The 17559-nt window shown below is 32.9% G+C and overlaps 2 protein-coding genes and 1 long non-coding RNA gene across 4 annotated transcripts; all 3 read left to right on the forward strand.

Annotated features, from left to right (window-relative positions):
- The first annotated feature begins 5365 nt into the window (after positions 1-5365).
- LOC117928721 (protein LNK3-like) lies at positions 5366-11544 on the forward strand. Of its 2 annotated transcripts, none has more exons than XM_034848712.1 (6): positions 5366-5546; positions 7436-7815; positions 8457-8733; positions 10266-10382; positions 10462-10607; positions 10876-11544. In XM_034848712.1, exons 2-6 carry the CDS (start codon positions 7436-7438, stop codon positions 11195-11197), a joined length of 1242 nt encoding a protein of 413 aa, XP_034704603.1. In that variant the 5' UTR covers positions 5366-5546; the 3' UTR covers positions 11198-11544. The 2 variants fall into 2 exon arrangements, with proteins under 2 accessions (XP_034704603.1, XP_034704604.1); XM_034848713.1 differs by lacking the exon at positions 5366-5546 and adding an exon at positions 5553-5714.
- A 928-nt stretch (positions 11545-12472) lies between these two features.
- Positions 12473-13505, forward strand: LOC117929240 (probable mediator of RNA polymerase II transcription subunit 26b). Its single transcript, XM_034849512.1, has 4 exons — positions 12473-12622; positions 12742-12769; positions 12863-13162; positions 13256-13505. The coding sequence occupies exons 1-4, from the start codon at positions 12509-12511 to the stop codon at positions 13414-13416; spliced, it is 603 nt and encodes a 200-aa protein (XP_034705403.1). The 5' UTR covers positions 12473-12508; the 3' UTR covers positions 13417-13505.
- A 2998-nt stretch (positions 13506-16503) lies between these two features.
- Positions 16504-17235, forward strand: LOC117929376. Its single transcript, XR_004653747.1, has 2 exons — positions 16504-16794; positions 16884-17235. It is a non-coding gene; the product is annotated as an uncharacterized LOC117929376 (long non-coding RNA).
- Positions 17236-17559: the final 324 nt, after the last annotated feature.

Below are 17559 nucleotides of genomic sequence, written 5' to 3' on the forward strand. Positions count from 1 at the left end.
TGACATGTTCGGATGATTCTCAACAAGTCTTTCCCCCATGGCTGGTATTGTAGGACAATCACTCACTTCATGTTCTATAGATTGATAACTAGAACATTGCTCCATGTAAATTGGATTATCATATATTGCATTCACCTCATGAAATCCCTTAGCTTCAAGTTCCTCTAGCCTTTTTGTCAAAGCTACCATTTTAGCTTGTAGATCAACATCTTCATTCAACATATACATTCCTCCTTTTGAATTGCTTTGAGACTTGGACTTGTGTAAATCCCTTTCATGTGGCTCATCCCATGACCTTGATATTTCAGCCACATAATTCAAAAATTCAAAAGCTTCATCGGGACTTTTGCTCATAAAGTCACCTCCACACATGGTTTCTAGCAATTGCTTCATAGTTGGCGACATGCCCTCATAGAAGTAACTCACCAACATCCATGTGTCAAACCATGATGAGGACAAGCATTGATTACTTCCATATATCTTCCCACAAGCATAAAATTTTTCATTGTCCAATGCCACAAGTTGGTAATTTGCCTCTTCAAGCCACTTGTGCGATGTATGGGGAAAAATTTCTTCAAGAAGGTTGTTTGTAGTTCCAACCATGACCTTATGCTTTGGGGCCTCAATGAGTTTAACCACAACTTAGCCTTATCCTTCAATGTGAATGGAAAAAGCTTCAATCTCATAAGCTCTATGGATGCAGTCCCTTCTTGAAAAGTATGACAAACTTCTTCAAAATCCTTAATGTGAGTATAAGGATTCTCATTCTCCATTCCATGAAATTGAGGTAGAAGGGGTACCAAGTGAATTTTTATCACAATAGGCTCATTAGGAAGAACTATACATGATCCCATGCCTATCCTTTGAGGATGCATATATTCTCTCATTGATCTAGACATGTGAGAATTGCCATTGTTTGGTCCTTGTTGAGTTTGTTGATTTCCCCTTGATTTTCCATTTCCTCAACAATTGGATCACAAACCAAATATGATTAGCAATGTAAGTTCTTTTCAATCTCTCCCTTGAATTTTATTTTCAATGTGGCATGCAATGGAGAGCCTACATAACAAGCTAAGAAAAACCAAAACAAAACAAAAGAACAAGAAAAGAAAAAAAAATAATAATAAAAAGAAAAATGAAATCTGGAAGAAAAATAAAATGAAAGCGGAGAATCGGTAAAGAGAACTTCACCCAATCTTGTGATGTGGATCACAAAGGTTAATCCTCACCAAAGAAAATGCCTCAATCACCTTGGCACCATCCCGGCAACGGCGCCATTTTTGATCGCTCGGATTTTGTCGTTTATTGGATCAAAACAAAATTTATAACCTAATTCACTCTTCTATAGCAATTTGTACCCGATCAAAAGTGGTTTTAGTACAAACTACTGTAGTATAGTGGTTTTTAGGTATCGTCCACAAGGATGGATTATTCTTGGTAATTAAGGCTTGAATGAGATGATAAGAAATGATTGTGATCAAGTGAAATTGACTTGAAATTGCATGATAAAATTCCAAAATAACAATGTATTCAAATTGAGAGGAAAATGAAGTGTAAAAGAGAAGAAAATTAATAAGATGTGAGATTCTCGGAGTTAGGATTTTCTAGAGAGCAATTTCCATGGTGAATAGGTGTTGAGATCTAATTTTCATCAAGTTAGATTGAAAACCTAAATTTTCATCTAAACCGATTTTTGATTTAGCTTTAGATCTAGATCTAATTTCTCTTCAAATTAGGTAATCTAATCCAATAGATTAATTTGAATCATATATTCAATTCATCTTAAATTATCTTCCGATGATTCACACAATGCAACTATTCAATCTCATCAAATCTAGCATTAAGAATTTGATGAATCTACCTAGCTTGCATTGTAGTAATCATCCAAGACAATTTGAAGAGAAAAATCCCCAAATTTCAATTAATCAATCAATTGGATCAAATTACCTTTGCAATTCAAGCTCAATTCTCTAATTCACCATAGATCTTGCCTCTAGATCCTCCCTCCTCCAGAAAAACGAGATTTAGCCACTCATGCTTGGAGATTTGATCTCACAAGACATGTTTGGCTACCGAGAAAATAAGAGAAACTGAAGGAAAATGGAGAATTATATAGAGAGAAGAAGAATGAAAAGTACTACAATTAGAAAATGTATCAAAAGTTAGAATTCTAAATGAGTCCATCTCGTTTCTATTTATAGGCCAAGGTAAAAAGGACACTTGGCAACATTTAGAGGTCTTCTAGATGCTTCTTCATCAAGGAATCTGGAGAGAATGCATTTTCGCACGAGCCCTAGCAATCTCGCATGATGGTGCGAAGTGGAGAATCCAAAAGCTTTAATTTCGTTCTTCTGGAGCGTTTCGCATGACTGTGCGAAAATTTCGCATGGTCATGCGAAATCACTTCCTCAAAATTTCCTTTATGCTGCAGCCACCTCCTTCTGTCTCATTTCGCATGACTGTGCGAAAATTTCGCATGGTCATGCGAAACCGACAATTATGCTATTCCGGCTCCTCTTTACAACTTCTCTCATTTCTTCATGTTTAATCCATCTCCACCACCTTCAATTAAGCTTCAAAGCTTGGTTCAAGTGCATTTCCTCTTCCTCATGACCACATTATGTACCCTCCTCCATTCATTTTCCATTTGTCACTCCATGCTTCAAAAATCACCTTAAAATATCTCCAAAACTCACAAAGAACCATTAGAATCACTTGCAAGGGTAGTAATGTATTACTTGGGCAAATTAGGCATAATTACTACTCAAAAGGTGTAAAACTCATGAAAGTTAGTATCTAAAATATGTGGTTTTTGAGTAGTAATCAGACACCTTATTCATTTAGTACTTAAATAAAAATTATCATGGCATATTTGTCCATTCATAATTTTCCTCGACAAATCTCAATTGTTGATAGATTATTTATTGAATGTGACAATAAAGATGTTGAATTCGAAAGTGACAATGCAATCAAAATCAAATCTTAACTACATATAGTTTTTTTATAATATTTGATCAAGTATTAATGCAACAACTTCAAGACCAAATTGCAAATAAACTATTTCAAGTATTTAATTAACTTGTCATTTTCTATACTTTTATCATTGTAAGAAATTTTTTATTTTTATGTTTTTACCATTATAAGAAATTTGATATTTTTGAATATTAGTATAAAAATTGATATTGAATTGCAATATTTTTCCTTTAATTTGATTTAGATTTTATCAAGGTGCACTAAAGTAATTTGCAAATAAGAAAATCAATGCACTTAGAAGATCTTTGAATGAGAGAAATAATGTTTGTCCAATTGAATGCAGTTGTTCTCTTGTCAATAAATGCTTTAACATTCTTCAATTATAGACTTCAAGTTGGGACCCAAGAAGTTACGAAAATGCCTCAATTGGTTGAGCATCAGTTTGACTGGTTCAATAACCATTGGGTATTAAATGTTTTATAGGTGACCATTGGAATTATTGAGCTCAATTGAAAGCGCGAAGGATCTTCAACCAATCCTCGACTAGCCCTTAACCATCCCTCAATCGGTCGAGGTTATGCCTTAATCAACTACATCTTAGCTACTAGGAGAGAAAAAAAAGATTGAGCCCCCTTGATTAACCTTGAACTGGTCAAGCCCAGGTGGTCAAGATGATTCCTGATCCCCTTGACTAATTGCTCTAAAAAGTGCTTAAAAAAAACGTGATTTGAGGTTTGGAACTTCCAATAATTGTGTACACCTCCTTACAACCTTTTAAAAATATTTAGAAAGAATTTAGTTCAAGGTTTTGAATTAAAAATAATGATTCATCTATTGTCTTTAATATATATATATATCATTTTAAGCTTAAGAAATGATGAAACTAAACTTTTAAGTGTATGAAAAGTAACTCGGACCTAAAAACACCAACAAATATCATCTGACAAGTTGTCTTAGATTACTTTAAGTCTTCATTCCAAGACTTCATGGTATCGATGTTCTTCCATAATTTCTTGAGCGTTTTTTAGATTTTCACATATAAACTTAAAAACCTTACTTTATTTGAATAATTAGTAAACTTAACCTTAGTTATAATGAAAAACATTATTTTTACGAAAAACTATGAATGATTGGCAAGACTTTCTTCTCATTTCAATTTAAATAAATATTTTAAAAGATCTCTATTACGTGTTTCGTGTTACAATAAATGATCTTTTATTATTTGGGTCCCATAAAGTCCAACCACAGAGAAATTCGAATGTCAAGGGTGGCAATTCATGCGCTCTCTAGTCGAAGTCATGCATCAAAATGAAGAAAGGCCCAAGCCATAAGGCGGGTCGGTCTTTCGTCATATTAGCAAATAATAATAAAATGTATTTTTTTAAAATTTAAAATAAATATAAATATTTATCCAAATTTATTTATAAGATGAAAAGCACATAAATATATTTTATTTAATTGTTAATTATAATATTTAGTACAACGAGAAATATTAATCTATTAATAAAATAAAAATATTAATATATTTGTATTTTATGATATAAATTTTATATTATATATCATATTTAATTTATTAATATCATTTTTCTAATAACATAGTATAAATTACATACTTATAATATCATAATGTTAAAAAAAAAAAAAAATGTTGCTTCACACCCATTTTTGGTTGCTTTTTCTCATCCTACAACTTTTTTGCTATTAATTGTGTGTAATTTATCGGGTGGTTGTGTCGACTACATAAGCCAATCAGTGGATAAGCATGGTCATTGATCCAAATCCCAGCAAACTGAAACCCTGTAACCAAACACTCACTTTATGAGGCGGGGCCCTCCCTCCTAGATTTTCTCAGCGGAAAGCCCGGCCTTTTACTATGCCACAAATCGTGTGGTTCTCATCTTCTTATGCGCTCTGTTTTGACTATACCTGACCTGCTCTTATCCTTAACCCTAATACTACCAACATCCAACTTTTTTTTTCATTCTTGCCATTAACCCACTTGCATCTGCCACGTCTCTAACAAACCCAGTACAGTTACTACACGTGTCCATTAGGGGAGACACGTGGATTGCCGACAAAGGAAATTGGATTGCAGAGGGGGTGGAGCTAAGGGTATTTTGGGAATCGGGAGTTGATGATGTGGCCACACTTGGTCACGGCACCACATGGTGAAGACTGAGAACCAGATTTTGGCAGGTGGGTGGGGCCAAATTCTACTACGTGGCTCAATGGCATTGCAGATTTTGATGGAGGACTCTCAGCCACTAAATCTCAGCGTCTCTTCTCAGCCACAAACTCACACACTAGTTTGCTTTGTTTGGCTACACTTGTCGTTTATATTCTAATATTGTGTAAATAAAATATTATATATAGTAATTTTCAATATTTAGAGCCTCAGAAAAACCACAGCCGCCTCTGTTTTCTCAGCTGGGAAAACTGAACCTCTGCAGCTTCTAAACCTACAAAACCCATCAAATTTTCTGACGATCCCAACAGTTTTCACCATCAAACTTGCTTCTTTTTCAAGGTTTCAGGAAGAGGGCCTCCTTCTGTTTCGGATTAATCCATAGGAGGTGAGTTTTCCATTTAAGGCTTTGTTTGGCTGCTGAGAAAATGTTGGAATTGAACCGAAAACAATCTTTTGGCCTCGAAGCTCTCTGTTTGACGAAGAATCAGTACTGGGGATTGCTTGAGTTTCGCTATCTTCTATTTTCCATCATTTTCTCATCAATCAAGTGGAGGTTAACTTTCTTTCGGTTAAATATTTGTTTGTATTTGTAAACAAAATAGAAAATTTGATTTCCTTACCACGATTTGAATTCTCATCAGATTTTTGGGGTTACGCTTGATCTATATTACTGTTATGTAATTTATTGTTTGATCACTTACGCTTTCATATTCTGATTCTTTTACCGTTTGATCTGTCTGCTCTGTTTGGTTGATCAGAAAAATAGAAGGAACCGAAATTTTGTAACAAATATTTAATGTTACTTCGGTTTCTGGGAGGTGAAAAATGTAATAATCAAAATTTTGAATGACCTCATTTCCTACATTTTTCTCATCAACAAAACAGAGCCATATGTTTTCCCTTCTGTAATCTTCTTGTGAATACAGTGTTATATCTATATTCCAATCTTGGAAATGGGTTTGATCCCTAATTATTACAGGACTTTTGAATTGAGATGTGGAGGATATATATTTTATGATTTGATCCATGATTATGAAATTGGTAATTGTAGTTTTGTTCTGATAAGAGTGATCAATCAGAGTCTGATACTGTATTTTACTTTTATTTTTCCAAAAATTCCCTACAATTCCCTATATAGAAGCTGATAGAATAGAAGAAAAAAGAAAACATCCTAAGTTTGGGGCCTGATGTGCTCTTATCCTTTTTCCTGTTTGGTAAGACTTAATACTTGTTACTTAATAACTTAAGTTGATTTGTTAAATTATACTTGAATTAAAACTTATTGCTTAATTCTTAAGGTTGGTTAATAAAATTAACTTAAAGCTTATTCGAAATATTTATCCTCATAATTAGGGCAAAAGAGGGCAAAAGATGTTGAGTAATTGTGGAATAGCAAAGGAGACTATGGTGCTCATTAGGGCAAATGAGAGTAAAGAGGCAAAATGAAGATGTAGACTTAAGAATAAGTTAATTGTTTTTACTTATTACTTAAAGTTGTTTTTGAATTGGAGTCATACCATTAAATTATTTTACCAAACATTAAATAGGTAGGATGGCATGCCTTGGACCTGTTTTCAAACTTTAAATAGGTAGGACAACACGATATCTCTATTGAGCCGCACCAAGGAATCAGAGCCCCAAGTGGACATTTTTGGTAAGCATAACTGGTGATGTGGGATGAATTAGAAGTTGGGTTACGGTCCCCAATTGCGTGCCAACCTAGAACTCACAGAGTGTTGGAAATCCACTAAGGAGTGTTTAACAATTCACTTGCAAAATCAACTAGTCCCGGAAATGGATGGCATTGAAGCGTGTGACCTATACCTGACCCTCGAGGCAAGAGCCAGGCCTCGATGAGTAGGATGGTGAGGTGGTTGCTGCAAAACCTGGGGTGCAAGCTCGGGGGCCATGTGTGTTAAATTGGAGACAACTATATCTTTGCTAACTACCTTGGCCCGACTTCTTTTTGGTCTTCCTATTGTCCCTTGATTAAGTTGAATTTCTCTTTGTTACTGTTTCTGTTCACTGGTTTCCATCACAAAAAACTAAGGCAATTGAATTAGGTTCTGCTGAATGGATTTTCTCTGGGTGGGCTTTGAACAATGAAAATTCTTGGATTTAAATTTTGATTTCTTCTTTTTCCTCCCTATATTTTCTAAGCAAAAGAATAAATGAAATTTTCTTTTCTTATATTTTAAATATTTAAGTGAATTTTCATGGTTGTGATTTATCTTAAATGCTGAGGTCCTTTCTAACAGTTGATTGATTTTTCAGATGGGTATCATGGACCAGTATTTTGGTAATGGCACTGAGGAATTTGTAGTTCCAAAGGATCTAGAACTACTAGATAATGTTGAATCACCAGACATTTGGTTGCAATGGGGAATAAATCCATCTGAAAGTTTTGGTTCTTTGAACAAATACTTCATAATGGAGACTGAGACAGCTGGGGAAGAACTTAAATTCAATGGGAAAAACTTGTGCAATGAAGCTGATAAGGAAACTTCTGTCCATGATGGAGACATTTCTAGTGGTTCGAGTATAGGTGGAGGATTCACAGAGGCTTCACTTCACAGGAGTGCCTTTTCGCGTGACCGGCCTTATTTTCAGCTGGATGAGCTAGCTGGAATGGATCAGATGGATACCATTTTCTTGTACAAGCGTAACTTCTGGGATTATTGATTTAATGCCTGTAGGAAATCATATAGTCTTTGAAATTTTAGCTTAACGTATTGACTAAATGCATTTTTGGACATCCATGGAAATTTTACTTTTCCATTTTGTTTTTCTTTCATTTTTTATGACATGTTCCTCATTGTGCATGAGGCTGTCATAGAAAATGCAATCCTCATGATAGAAACATAGGACTTTTTATTAAATCCAAAAACTAATCAGATACCGTCAGTTCCAGGGGTGGTTCTCTGTTTCTTTGATGGCTCTATCTGATGAATATATGCCTTAAAAGCTGTGTACACACAATGGAGCATTCAATTTCCATGGTATGTCCAAACACACCCTATAACGTTTGGATGCTGAGAAAGTGTAGGCAAAGAAGATAAATTGAAAATTCACATCAGCTTAGCTAAGTAGTTATATTAGGTTCCTCTCAGTGAAGGTTTTGGTTTGACAAGTTCCGGGTGGTGAAAAATTAAAAGTTCAAAGCCCGATTTATTTTCTTTCCTACATTTATCAGCAATGCCCAAAGCATAATTGACTAGCATTTCATCTTTTGGGTTCAAAGAGCAGTTCTCTTGTTTTTCATTATTCATTTTGTTTTATTTTTCTTTTTATGCAGGACTTCCCTACTTGAAGATCTGCCCAACACGGAAAATTTTAACAGGACGTTTTGCTTTTCTCCTGAATCCCAACACAGTGCTATGCCAGAAAACAATCAGATGGAAGACATGATTCTAGATTCACAGAGCATTTCCAGTAATTTACATAGAATGGGAAGTTCAAAGTATCTGAAAACTCATGCCTTCTCTCCATCAGTGGATTGGGATAGTGAAGAAGTTACCACGTTGTGTCACAATCCTTGCAACTCAGTGCAGAAAGATTGCCCACCAGTAAAGGTGAGATTTTCTATCTGTTTATCATTTGGGAAAGTGCATATTTGTCATTGAGCAAGAGATTTTCAAATTGGAAGGAAATGCATGCTTGTAAACTCAGAATGGTCGAACAGAATGGTTACAGGTTTTGGGTAGGATAATCAGACTTGGGAGAGAACCAGTGTTCATACACAGTGTCATGTAAAGGTGTATTTGTATGTTCTTTATAGGCAACAATAGTTTCTAGTAATGCATTAAGATTATGTCTAGATTCTACAAAGAATTCTGCCTTCTCTCTGCCTTTTTTAATTCCTTTTATCCTCTTGTATCTCATTTGTTCTTTTACTTGTCCATTTTTTGAGCCAGTTGGATGAACTTTTTCACTGTGAATTGAAATTATTATTCAATGATGTGCCTAGGTTTGATATGGTTATTGTACAATGCAGTTTGATACTATTTTCTCCAAAACTGCACACACTATTTGTAAGTTTTGATGGTTAAGGTGCTCTAGGGGTGAAACCTAGCTTTTATTCTCTTACATTGCATTTATGCCTTTAGCTTTTACACAAGTTTCTAGATCATATTTTGGTTTTAACTCCAAGAAATTTTGTTGTTGAGATGATTACTGAAAAAGCAAGTTCAGCTTTTCCAAATACGTCACAAGTGGCCATTACAGGATTTGAAGACCTTCAAATTTTATTTTTGAAACAAACATATGAAGCAGCTTTTGTTAATTATAGTGACCATGTAGAACGTAGATATGGTTCAGAAATCCTGGTATCTTTGTTGATTTATATTTATATTTATATTTTTATTTTGTGGGCTTGTGCTTCTTTGGAAACCATCCGACAATGATATTATTCAACATTTTTATTTGATCATAGCTTTTCTTTATCTTTATCAATGTTTCAGGGCAAAGATGTAAAAACTAAAATGTCAATTATAATCCTACAAGTCAACAATCATTTCAAACTTGCATAATCATTCAATTCTAAGTTCTATGTTCTTACTCTATTTTCTTAGCAGGTGAGGAGAGTAGTAGGTTCTCCTTGCTTCTTGAATTTCAATTTTAGCTCTATTTTCCTGTTGGTGTTTTAATCTTACGCCAACCATTCCTATTCTAATTGCAAACATTTTTTTCTTTTCTCATTCGCGGTGACAAATTAGAAAGGGGCAGTTTGCTTGTTTGTTGCCTTCCATTCTGGGCAAACTCAGTTGTTCCCCTGTATTTTGAAGTCCTACTCGTCAGTTTGTTGGAGAATATCTTTAGAGTTAGGAAAGAACAATTTTCATCATTTGATGCCTGGTGTAGAGTGATGCAGATGGCTAGCTAGAACAAGTGGTCCCCTAGTTCTATTTTATGTACATTTATCTCCATCAAGAAACGGCTTCTCTAAAGAAGATGAGCCATAAGTTTTAGACTATGTTTTCATATCTGAAGATGCATAGTTTTAAATAAACATGCATATTTCATATAGTTTATAGTGAGAAGTTTATATCTATTACCATTTATGAACTTTTTTAAGATTAATTAATCATGAAAATATTTTTTCAAGGCACCTATGATCAAGATTTTGGTTCCATCTGGGCCAAACAAAGTGGAAGAACATGTGCCTGAGGAAATCTCATTGGAAGAATCTGTCTTGCATGAGCTTGAAGTGGTGATGGAACAGGTATCAAAATCTTTGAACAATAGGATCACCATGATATCAACTGTACTGATCAAATTTTGTACATTTCAAATTGTATCAGTTGCCTGAAAAGACCAGGATTTGCTTTCGAGATGCCTTGTTCCGCCTTGCAAAGAACTCAGAACGACTTAGTGTATCCCCGATCCAAAATGGGGACCTTGCCTTGGAAAAGCTCCATCCCTTGACAGTCGATGATGAAACATTAAGGTACACTTGTTTCTCTAGGATTTCTGTCCTACCATGACTAGAAATTCACATATTGAGATTGTTCCCTTGTTTCCATCTAGTGATAATGGTCAAAGTTTAAACACTTGATTCTGACAATTTACCATTTTTCCACCTTCAAATCTTGTTAAGATAGGGCAATCGGTTGATATTCTAAGATCCTTTTCACTTGGTAGTGACATGATATATGTTTGTGAGAAGCTGTTTCAGGCTTGAGATGATGCTGATCATAATGTTTGCTTCTCATCAGGTCAGGAAAACCAGTGGCCACAGAATCAGAGACCAACAGCATCGACAGAGCAGTAGCCAACCTCTTGTTCAATAAGATGGACTTTGATCCACAAGATCTTCCCACTTCATCATTAGTAAATTTTGAACAAGAAGACATGATGACAATGGACTCCTGCAACTACAGCTTGAATCAGCCAGAGACCCATTACCCTTCTCATCCCACCACGCTCCTACAAGCTGATGCTGAGGATGATGAGGTTCCCATCTTTAGTCAAGAGAAGCTACAAACAAAAGCAGAACTGCATGAAGATTTCCCAAGAAATGGTGCAGTGGATCACTAGAGTTTGGGATGAGGCAAACATGAAGAAGAGATTTGCTAGTAGTGTGAGCCACCTACTAATGTAGATAGCAAGTACATAGTATATGGGTGACTGAAATGCAGGTATGAAGAACAGCTGTGTCAGCTAAATTTTGGTCAGTTTTTGGATTTTGTTCAAGAACTTCTAACATAAGTGTTCTCAATTTCATTTAAATTCAGCACCAATGGATTATATGTAGGAGAAGTAACATATTTTTCAAGTCGATGCTTTTTTTTTCTCCTAATGTACGCCTTTAGTATTATTTAAATTATATTTGTGGTACTGTGTATCCCTTTCCTTGTTGAATAAACGTGCCAAATTACTATGTTTGGATGTAAGAGGCCTTTAGCCTGCTTGAGTAACATTTGATTTTGTTTGTTAACTAGGGTAAAGGTTTTTTTTTTTTTTTTTAATTTTCGTATTTGAACTAAGCATTTTTGTTATAATTCTCCAAATATTCATGATGAGAATGGTTATGCTTAGGTTTGATCAATAAAATAGAATTCTTGCATGCATGCTTTTGATGACATTTTTGTAAAATTAATTTATTTGAAAAATAAAATAAAATATATAGTTTTAAAAAATTTATTTATATTTTCATAGATATAAAAATGAAAATATTTTTTTATTAACTTCTTTCAATTTAAAATGTATATTTTTGAAAAATATTATTTATTTTTTATATCAAACAACTTCTACATAAATATGAAAGTATAAGGAATTGAAAATACATAAAACCGGATGCTTTTATAACAAATTTTTGAAAATTATTTTGAAAATATGTTTTTTTAAAAGTATTGTTTAAAAGCATTTTTTTAATTGGTTTAGATGTTTTCACTTCTTCTTAAAAATAATTGGCTAAGGATAATTAAAAATAAAACATTATAAAAAAAATATATAAAATATTTCAAATTCTCAAATAGAATTTTTTTCTACAAAAATATAATAACGTCTTATTTAAAATTTATTCTCTAAAAGCGTCGTTAAGCATCATAGTGCTATTCGTAAAAATGGTTCTTTGAGAATGCCTTTTAAGTGGAAAAATATATATTTTTAAAAAAATTATTAATAACATAAATGAGAAATAATAACTTCCATAATAATAAATAAATAAATAAATAAATAATTTGAGTCAAATGTAAACACAATTTTTATATATATACACGTACGCATATACATGTGTGCAATTAGAAACCTGATCAAATCAAGAAATCAAGAACGCGCAGGTGTGCAGGCTCTACGTTCTTTCAGGTGTGAGTGTTGGTTCTCAAGCTGCTGCTTTCTTTCATCGAAATGGAAAACCTGGATTCCGCATGGGATGAAGAAGAAGAGGGCTGCCTCCCTATCCCTCCACTTGATGATGGGGCTTTCTCTCCTTATCATCCCACCACATTGGCTCTCTGTCAGGTATCAGTTATTTAAAAAAAATAAAAATTATTTCCTTGATTTTTCAAAAATTTGATTTTCTTGATCATTACCGGACTGATCTATTCCTCTGTGTTGTTTCACAAACCGACACGATGAAGTTCTTCGATGAAATTGATGAGAATGGAAGTAAGAATATTTGTTTTTCGAATTTTTATTGGCTCCATTTTTGAGACAAACTGATTTTCAATTTTCTAAACAATCTGTTTGTTACTGGTGTAGATGTTCGAGACAACTCGGGAACTTCTCGTGGTGGGAGGGAAAAGCAGCAAACACAATGTAGAGGCAAAGAAATGAAGAGATTAATTGAAGTTCTGAAGCCAGAAGAACCCTCAAGCGAGACTGAGGGACATTCAAAACCATGCTCCGACCAGAAGACAAGCCGAGATTCGACCCCAGCCGAGAGAGATGAGAAAGGAAGCTTCAATCAGAAAGCCGGTGATGAGAAAAACGCTGCGGTGGAATCCAAATTTGAATATACAAAGAGGAAACTCCAAGAATCCTATAAAAATATCGAGAACGGTATTTGTTTTCTTTTCTTTTCTTTTTTTTTTTCTAAAGAAAAACTTGAAATTTATAATCTAATCATGGGTCCTGAAATTTTTTGTCGAACAGCAAAGAAGCAGAGAAGGATTCAGGTGATCGACTTTCAACCTCAACCAATGACTAAGCAAATAGCTTCCCATAAACTTCGGCATCCCAGGTCCAAGAAGTGTAATTCTCGTCTTCCCACATCCAAGAAATATAATTCACATCTTCTGATCGGCCAACATTAGCAAAAACCAGATGGTTTGTTATTTGTTTTTAAAAAAATTCTTTCTCGATTAGTCATGGACCGTTCATCAATGGATTATGGATTATTACAGTACTGTATACAATGCTATGGTTGTACAAGGCAATTATGTCTATTTCCTGTAGAAACTCATTATACTACTATTTGTTAATATAAATACAAATTGAATTTCCATAGGTTGTGACGTTAATTAATTTGACTTGCTATGAAATCTTGTTAATTTGTGTATATATCTTGGAATCATTTATATTCCATTTTAGCATTATGGGGTAGACATTGGTAGGAAGAAACCGCTAAGAAGGAGACTATAGAGGTACTATGGATGTAAAGACCGGCTCCATGTAGATATTGTCCCCTTGAGCCCAAAGTTATTAATGTTATCAAGGTTATCCCCAACCTTGATATGATAGTGTTTGACCTTACAATTTTGTGAAACATAAGGATGTAGTGTCTAGCTTTAAAAGAAAAAGTTCATGATGTTATATATGTACAAACTCCTTTAAACCATATAGTTATATTTTAAAGCAATGAGGGATTCATTGAGAGCAACTCATCATGCTTACTTGATAACTTTGCCTATGGTTTTAGCGAGCAAAAAGCTTGTACTTTCATGACTATATTGATGGCCTCAACAAGCAAAAAGCTTTTGTTTTTTTGTAATTGTAGTTTATTGGCTATATATATGGATGAAGAATTTTAAGAATTATCATACCAACTATTAATTTTTGAAAAAAAATATCAACTTGTTTTATTTATTTATTTATTTGCAGAAAAATGTATATTATTTTTAAAAATATTTCTTATTTATCATGGATTTGTTGAGTTACCAATAATAATTAATTCAAGCTTAAACCATAAATAATAAAACACTTCAAGATTAGGGAAAAAGTGAGCTTCACACAATCACGTAAAAATAATTACAAAATAGGAACACACTCATCGATCAAATCTAGTATCTAGGATGATCGGTAGTACCTATATCATTAAAAGGTAGTACCTAAGTGGTTAAAGATAGTACATTTGACCGAAAAGTATATGAAATACTAATTATTTTTAGATAACTGGTTGAAATTAATATTTTATAAACTTGAGTTCCTATTTTGTGGGGTTTTTTTCATATAAGTATGAAAATACACTTCTCCCTGCTATTAGCACTTCATGTAACTTTTGCTCATGAAGATAAATGTATGTATAAATGTAAGCTCATCACTTTATATCATATTAGTAATTAAAGTCTAAACTTTTAGACGATAAATAAATAAATACGATTTAATTTATGAAATGAAATATAAAGTCAAGATAGTTTTCAAATAACCTTTTATATCTATCGACCTATATTTTGTCTATCTTATTAGATTTTATAATTAAAATAAAAGCATAGTAGAGACTTTCAATTCAAATTAATATTAATTAATGGTTTTATATATATTAACATGGACATGGTTCAACGTTATAAAAGGAAAACATAAATAAATTTTAAAAGGTCACAAAAACCATAATATTGATATAAAAAATCTTCAAGATATGATCTTCCTCTAAATTATTTGTGTTTTTCTAAACTTCTTTTAACTTCTATAAACTTTTTCATTATGTAAATAAATTCCAAATCAAACTTTGATGTATAAAAGTTATTAATTTTAAAAATAATTAGTGTTAAAAAGTCATGTAACTCATTAACATTAGAAAATCATAAACCAAAATTTATTTTAAATGACTTGGTCTTTTTTTTTTTTTTTTTTTTTTTTTTTTTTTTTTTTTAATTTTCGTATTTGAACTAAGCATTTTTGTTATAATTCTCCAAATATTCATGATGAGAATGGTTATGCTTAGGTTTGATCAATAAAATAGAATTCTTGCATGCATGCTTTTGAGTTTTGATGACATTTTTGTAAAATTAATTTATTTGAAAAATAAAATAAAATATATAGTTTTAACAAAATTTATTTATATTTTCATAAATATAAAAATGAAAATATTTTTTTATTAACTTCTTTCAATTTAAAAATGTATATTTTTGAAAAATATTATTTATTTTTTATATCAAACAAGTTCTACATAAATATGCAAGTATAAGGAATTGAAGATACATAAAATCGGATGCTTTTAGAACAAATCTTTGAAAATTATTTTGAAAATATGTTTTTTTTTAAAGTATTGTTTAAACGCATTTTTTTAATTGGTTTAGATGTTTTCACTTCTTAAAAATAATTGGCTAAGGATAATTAAAAATAAAACATTATAAAAAAAATATATAAAATATTTCAAATTCTCAAATATAATTTTTTTCTACAAAAATATAATAACGTCGTATTTAAAATCTATTATCTAAAAGCGTCTTTAAGCATCATAGTGTTATTCGTAAAAATGGTTCTTTGAGAATGCCTTCTAAGTGGAAAAATATATATTTAAAAAAAATTATTAATAACATAAATGAGGAATAATAACTTCCATAATAATATATAAATAAATAAATAATTTGAGTCAAATGTAAACACATTTTATATATATATACACGTACGCATATACATGTATGCAATTAGAAACCTGATCAAATCAAGAAATCAAGAACGCGCAGGTGTGCAGACTCTACGTTCTTCAGGTGTGAGTGTTGGTTCTCAAGCTGCTGCTTTCTTTCATCGAAATGGAAAACCTGGATTCCGCATGGGATGAAGAAGAAGAGGGCTGCCTCCCTATCCCTCCATTTGATGACGGGGCTTTCTCTCCTTATCATCCCACCACATTGGCTCTCTGTCAGGTATCAGTTACTTAAAAAAAATAAAAATTATTTCCTTGATTTTTCAAAAATTTGATTTTCTTGATCATTACCGGACTGATCTATTCCTCTGCGTTGTTTCAAAAACCGACACGATGAAGTTCTTCGATGAAATTGATGAGAATGGAAGTAAGAATATTTGTTTTTCGAATTTTTATTGGCTCCGTTTTTGAGACAAACTGATTTTCAATTTTCTAAACAATCTGTTTGTTACTGGTGTAGATGTTCGAGACAACTCGAGAACTTCTCGTGGTGGGAGGGAAAAGCAGCAAACACAATGTAGACGCAAAGAAATGAAGAGATTAATTGAAGTTCTGAAGCCAGAAGAATCCTCAAGCGAGCCTGAGGGACATTCAAAACCATGCTCCTACCACATAGCTGATGATCACAAGACAAGCCGAGATTCAACCCCAGCGGAGGGAGATGAGAAAGGAAGCTTCGATCAGAAAGCCGGTGATGAGAAAAACGAAATTAATCATGAAATAGAAGGTGACAATTCCATATTAAACAAGTATATGGCTGCGGTGGAATCCAAATTTGAATATACAAAGAGGAAACTCCAAGAATCCTATAAAAATATCGAGAACGGTATTTCTTTTCTTTTCTTTTCCTTTTTTCTAAAGAAAAACTTGAAATTTATAATGTAATCATGGGTCCTGAAATTTCTTGTCGAACAGCAAAGAAGCAGAGAAGGATTCAGGTGATCGACTTTCAACCTCAACCAATGCCTAAGCAAATAGCTTCCCATAAACTTCGGCATCCCAGGTCCAAGAAGTGTAATTCTCGTCTTCCCACATCCAAGAAATATAATTCACATCTTCTGATCGGCCAACATTAGCAAAAACCAGATGGTTTGTCATTTGTTTTTAAAAAAATTCTTTCTCGATTAGTCATGGACCGTTCATCAATGGATTATGGATTATTACAGTACTGTATACAATGCTATAGTTGTACAAGGCGATTATGTCTATTTCCTGTAGAAACTCATTATACTACTATTTGTTAATATAAATACAAATTGAATTTCCATAGGTTGTGACGTTAATTAATTTGACTTGCTATAAAATCTTGTTAATTTGTGTATATATCTTGGAACCATTTATATTCCATTTTAGCATTATGGGGTAGACATTGGTAGGAAGAAGACCGCTAAGAAGGAGACTATAGAGGTACTATGGATGTAAAGACTGGCTCCATGTAGATATTGTCCCCTTGAGCCCAAAGTTATTAATGGTATCAAGGTTATCCCCAACCTTGATATGATACTGTTTGACCTTACAATTTTGTGAAACATGAGGATGTCTGTGTCTAGCTTCAAAGGAAAAAGTTCATGATGTTATATATGTACAAAAT

This window comes from Vitis riparia, chromosome 13 (genome assembly GCF_004353265.1).
Source record: "Vitis riparia cultivar Riparia Gloire de Montpellier isolate 1030 chromosome 13, EGFV_Vit.rip_1.0, whole genome shotgun sequence".
Lineage (NCBI taxonomy): Eukaryota > Viridiplantae > Streptophyta > Magnoliopsida > Vitales > Vitaceae > Vitis > Vitis riparia.